The sequence below is a fragment of the Hippocampus comes genome, unplaced genomic scaffold, assembly GCF_001891065.2.
Source record: "Hippocampus comes isolate QL1 unplaced genomic scaffold, H_comes_QL1_v1.1 scaffold104, whole genome shotgun sequence".
Lineage (NCBI taxonomy): Eukaryota > Metazoa > Chordata > Actinopteri > Syngnathiformes > Syngnathidae > Hippocampus > Hippocampus comes.
This window is the reverse complement of record NW_017806072.1, coordinates 5,169,133-5,174,957: the sequence shown is the minus strand read 5'-3', so window position 1 is coordinate 5,174,957 and position 5,825 is coordinate 5,169,133. Positions and strand designations below refer to the sequence as shown.

At 42.0% G+C, this 5,825-nt stretch overlaps 1 protein-coding gene across 1 annotated transcript in view; it reads right to left on the bottom strand.

Annotated features, from left to right (window-relative positions):
• tmtc2b (transmembrane O-mannosyltransferase targeting cadherins 2b) overlaps positions 1–5,312 on the bottom strand; it is an 82,083-nt gene extending 76,771 nt beyond the window's left edge. The window contains exon 1 of the mRNA XM_019894166.1: positions 4,831–5,312. Coding sequence (XP_019749725.1) covers positions 4,831–4,913 — 83 coding nt within the window. The 5' untranslated portion in view covers positions 4,914–5,312. The remainder of the gene's footprint in view (positions 1–4,830) is intronic.
• Between the last annotated feature and the right edge of the window lie 513 nt (positions 5,313–5,825).

Genomic DNA, 5,825 nt, shown 5'->3' with positions numbered 1-5,825 from the left:
TGTCTGAGACATGTCGAGAATGTGTGTGTGCGTGCGTGTGTGTGTGTGTGTGTGTGTGTGTGTGTGTGTGTGTGTGTGTGTGTGTGTGCGCGCGTAGAGGGAGAGAGAGAGAGAGAGAGAGAGAGAGAGAGAGAGAGAGAGAGAGAGAGAGAGAGACAGAGAGATGCAAACACAACAGTAATTACAGGGAGGAGGAGAGAGAAATCCACACCGCGAAAAACGAGGAGATGCTCAGACTGCTGGGTTGCCGCCCTTGGGCCATCAACAGAACCACAACCCTAACCAGCCCATCATTCAATATAGAGTTACAGACCACTGCTATGACAGGAGGGGCCAAGGAAGGGACAGAAACGGATGCAGACAAGTGTTTCGAGGACTTGTCTAATCTAAGATGCATTGTGCATATTAGAATACTCGAAATTCCCAAATAAGAAAATGAATGCTTCAAATGGACTGTGCTAGGTAACTCAAGAGTTAATCATGAGAAAAAAAAATGGTGTTATTTGCCACCAGCAAGGGCAAGCCCCTGTCCTGAGTGGAAGTTCTGCTTCATTCCAGCTTTACTCATAAAAACCAACTCAGTGCCTGACAACTGTCGGACCACCATTCATGGCTACCGTGCCAAGCCTGCAACCTTCATAACATCCTCATGCAGTTAAACCTCACACCACATCACATGAACAAATGTGGAGGGCGCAGTTCATCACATCTATCATCAGTGCTTGACGTGGGACTGCAGGCAAAGGAGACTTGGGGCTCTGGGTATAAAATGACACTCAAAAGCTCAACTGGAATTCACACATTCACCGTAGTGAAGCTGTGGAGCCATTTCCACATGGTGAGCAAATACTGTAGTAGTTCAATAATTTGCAGAATTATCTTCATGAAAAACAGCCCGTTGATTTGCCTGGCAAGGCTGCTGGTGGACCGGCGCCTCTCTACGGTGTCCGTGGCCCGTCTCTGTTCAGCAGAAGCGCATTCCCAAGACGAGGAAAAAAAACAACAGGATTCCCTCAGCAGTGGCAAGGAAAATCTCAAATCTATAATAACCACATAAACGATGATATTGTGCAGTAGAGGCTTTTATATTGCACTGTGATTGTTATATCGTACAGATCTAACACATGCAAAGATGGTGGCTCACTCGTTGAAAAAAAAAATGAAATGAATTCCAGAAAGGTCACTGACAACACACACCGCAGTGTGTAGTGCCAACGCAACGAGAAAACATTGGTTTGAATCAGAAGATTTATTGTACATACACTGTAACCTTTGTATACATCAATTATGTTGATTGATCAATATGGTTCTTGCTTTGCCATGCATAGGAGAGCTGTTGAAACTGTGCCTGACAGAGCGCTGAAAGTACATGAAAATACGAATATGGCCAATGCTCTCTATATAGTCCCCTTGGATTATTGTAGGTCAGCAGTGATGCACATTTAACACCAGGCAAGAGAATTTTCTGAAAAAGTGCAAAGTGAAAAAGTTCCATCCAATGTAATCAAGACTTTGAAATGATTTCGCTTCATATCGATCAATGACTCATAGTTAAAGGGCACCTTGAGGATACTGAGTTGTAATCTTTATCGGCAAACAGGGGATTGCTGTCATTGTTGCCTCTGAAATATATCGCAGTCCTCAGGAGAAGTTCCCCAAAGATTATGCTCTACCGTTCAAGTGCTGCACCTTTTGATAAAATACGTCTCCTCTTCCCCTTGATAAGCAAAGCCAGGGGGTTCCACTGAAACTACTTTTTCATTCAAACCAGCGAGAAAAAAACAGCAGGCTATTACCCGTTCGGTATCTTTGCAACCAGTGCCAAATTTGGACACGCCTGCGCCCGGCCACAGTCTTTGGGGCGCTCAGCCGCACGGTGAACGGCACGAAACAACGTGCAAAGCGGTTACAGTGTCAATCACAGCTTATTTTTGACACATCTCTTGTATCTTTTCAGATGAGGGGTCATCAAACTTTACTGAAACCGAGAGCTACATCTTGGGTACTGATTAAATGTGATGGGTAACCAGTTTGAGGCACACTTCTGAAATGAGCTCATTTGCTCATATTACTTTTATTTATGTCAACAATAATTAATTATTAAAAAATTACTTTCTGCAACCTTATGGAATATAAAGGATTTCTGCAGCTCAATGTCTGACCAGTCATTCCAACTATTGATGCGATACCTATGTGATTTCGGGCAAAATTACCCGTCCCTTTAAATATTGCCATTTCGAAGAATGATAATTTGACAATAAAGTTGTACTTGGCTTGACTTGATAAATAAGAAATCCAAAAGTTCATTTTGCATTCTAGTGCTGTACTGAAATCTGGTGAATTTATGCACAGATGTCTTGTACAGCTACAATATGTCTTTTACTATAAATGTAGTCACATAGATACAGTACACCCAACCTTAACTTTGAGCAGAAAGTGAGTTAAACCAGTGCACTGATTTCCTAGCCAGAGGCAACGTTAAGCACTGCCTGGTCCTTCACTTAGCATTATTGTATTGAAGTATCTGTATTTGATTGTTTTGAGGGCAGACGTACAAATTGTGAGATCCTAATTCTCCACAACTGTGTCCCTTTTTATGACATACAATTCTAGCTTGTTTGCGGGCTTGCAGTTGAATATGTCATCATTCCCATCTGCAGCCTTCTCCACGTCGGCATCAGGCTTCACCTCACACTCGCACACTGTTACCAAGTTACATCATTGTGTGGGTCTGGGATGGTTTTTATTTTGACAAATTAGATAGCTCTGGCTCAGCCGCCTCTCTTTGCTGCTCTCTCACCACCAGCGGAGCCTGAGGGGACAGGAGACTGCTGCTAATTACGAGACCGAGCGCAACATGTGCTGTTTCAAACAGATAGTGCTGGATGACAGATAGCAAGCAAAGAAAAACCCGTCAAACATAAGAACCCATCAAATAAAATATAGAAAAATTCTTGGCTGGGATTGTAGGGTTTGTGTCAAAAGCCCCGTACTGGGTTGGATCGCAGCTCAGGTAGCAATAAATAACATCTCTCCGCAGACTAATCAGGTCTTGGCATGCTAAAACTTTTGAAGGCTGTTGGATCTCTCCAGTAGTCACCTTTACCCTCTCAGCGACCACTCTTTGACAGCTTTATGGATATTCAACATCTGTCTTGAACAGGAGAGTAGGATCCGCCTATGAAGTCCAGAATGCAAGTAAAGCAAATACACTACAGGGAAAGAAAAACTCCACAAGTAGAACAACTTGCCTTGGGATTTTTTTTTCTTGTTGTAGGAAGTGCTCTATATAAAGAGCAGTTAGAAGAATTGTAAAGGAAACATGGCAGTCATTGATGTGAATGGGGTTAATGTCCTGTTTGTTTGACTGAGCAATATCCTCTGGCTTTATTGGAAGTAAATTAGTCATGGAAAAATATATCAAAAATAGACAGAGTGGTTGATTCGAACCTTTCTGAACTACAATTACTGCAGAAATTGGGCTTACTTCTATTAGAATATAATTTTTATGGAAAAAAAGGACATCAAAACACAGTATATCATTTTAAAAAACATTTAAAAAAAAGAAAAAAAAGAGGGGGTTTAATGTGGCCTTTGAATAGTAATGTAAACCGAATCAGGAAGCGGAATGTTGAAGGACAAACATTCTGAAAATACTTTGAGCACATTTTAGGTTTTTCAGAGCATTCTGTGTTTTTGGATAGGAATCTATCAGCACGGCACATTTTGACTTGCAAAAGTGCTCCAAATCTGTCAGACGGCGAGGGCATCTCCTCGTCAGATCACCCCAAAGATTTTCAACTGGATGTATGTCTCGACACGGCTGGGCCAATCCTTAAATTATGTTTTCTACAGTTTTATTTTTCCAGTGTCAGCTTTTTCATTTCATTTTATATACTGAGTAATTGTTTAACTTTTTTAATGAACTGCATTCATTCAGTCATTTTGTATCTTGAGATTATGACCAGGAGCACACCTATCTGGCCTGTACAAGTTGCATGTCCCCAAATTTAAAAATACATGTTTTTCAGTTATTTACCTTAGTCTATGTTTTTGCAACTTTAAAAAAAAAGTTTACCTTAGTCTATGTTTTTGCAACTTTAAAAAAAAGTATTTTTAAGATAAGATAAGATAAGAAAACCTTTATTAGTCTCGCAATGGAGAAATTCCCAATTCACAGCTTAATGGACTGTTTTCACTTTTATGTCCAATGTATGTTGGAAGTTAATGAGAATCCTTCCATAATTAATCACTTTATGTGAGCTATTAAAAAGCAGTATTGCAAAGAAAAGATAAACTAGGTAGAGAAGCCACTGACCTACATCACAGTGTGCATGAGGAATAAATATGCCTGAGGCAGTGACAACCACTCAGCCATCAAATATCAAATGGTGCACTCGCCCCCCAAAAAATGATAGTTTCCAGTGAAGAGTGACAAAACAGTCTACTTTAAGTTGATCGGGGGAAAAAATCATAATGCTTAAAAGTTCCAGCAGGCTGCACATTTGGACAGTATGGGACTTGTTCGGTGGAGTGATTTCTTCTCCAGAGATCAATTATTTCCATGCTAAGGAAATCTTGGAGCAACTCTGCTCTCTGGAGAATGTAATACAGAATACATAAGCATCATGCACGCTACGGTCCTCTCATTTTATTGGCACGGATGGGAAATCTTACTAACTTAAGCAGGCTCAAGACACTTTGAACAATAAAGCATCCATTTAGGTTGGAATAATAAAATGTTCCGTGTACTCAAATACGAAGTCAATCGCCTCGTAGTGAAGATGCAGTGTTGAGTGTTCAGTGTGAAACATGTGCCCTGGCAGGTACCTGTCATCGTAGCAGAAATCTGCTCCCAGTGTGTTGACATACAGGACCAGAGCCACGGCGCTGCACAGCAATTCTGCAAACATCTCTTCTCGTCTGGCAAACACGCGTAACGTCACGTGGGTCCAACAATATAACTTCAAGGAGGAATCAAAGACTACAAAATCCCAAATGCGTGTTCTCTCGCGGTCGCCGTCTTTGTCAGGATGTCTGTGCGAAAGCCAGTCCGGTTCCCCCCATCCTCGCTTCAAGTGCACAAAGTGGACGCTCCGCGGGTCGCGGCGTGTCTAACCCATGTTGGCTGAGAGGCGGGGAGCTCTTTATCCAGCTGGAAGGTCACCAAGGAGAGGGGAGGAAAATCACACAGCAGCAACGTTTACTCAACGTGTGACGACGCTAGGATTTCACACGCCTTCCCTTCCACAAACCGGTCCGCACTCTGAAGCTGCGCGACCGCGGCTCAACAGCCGCTGACCACAACTAAGTTAGCGATAATGGCAGGAAGCAACTTCTGCTTGTACTTTCAAAATAAAGGTTAAAGTTAGTACCTTACCGTCATGAACGGTACTACAGTAATCGTGTGCTGTGAACAACTACTAAATAATAGTTCGGTTGCGGGGCATTTGTTTTGACAGTGATTACAAATAATAATTGTATAGGCGTCACCGATCAGCTACCCTCAAAGGTGGCCGAATGTAACGCTTTTACAAAACACACCAGAGCTCCACAAACCATGTTTGCATGTGCTTTTTTTCTTTACATCCTGATTAAATGCTGATATTTTCGTTTTAAACATCATAATTGTTTTTATTGTAAAAACGACCAAAAAAGTACATGCCTATTCCAACTGTCTTCAGGCAGGGGACACCCTGAACTGGTTGCCAGCCAATCGCAGGGCACACATAGACGAACAATCACTCGTGCCACAATCACACCTAGGGACAATTTAGAGTGCTCCATTAGCCTGCCATGCATGTTTTTGGAATGTGGGAGGAAAC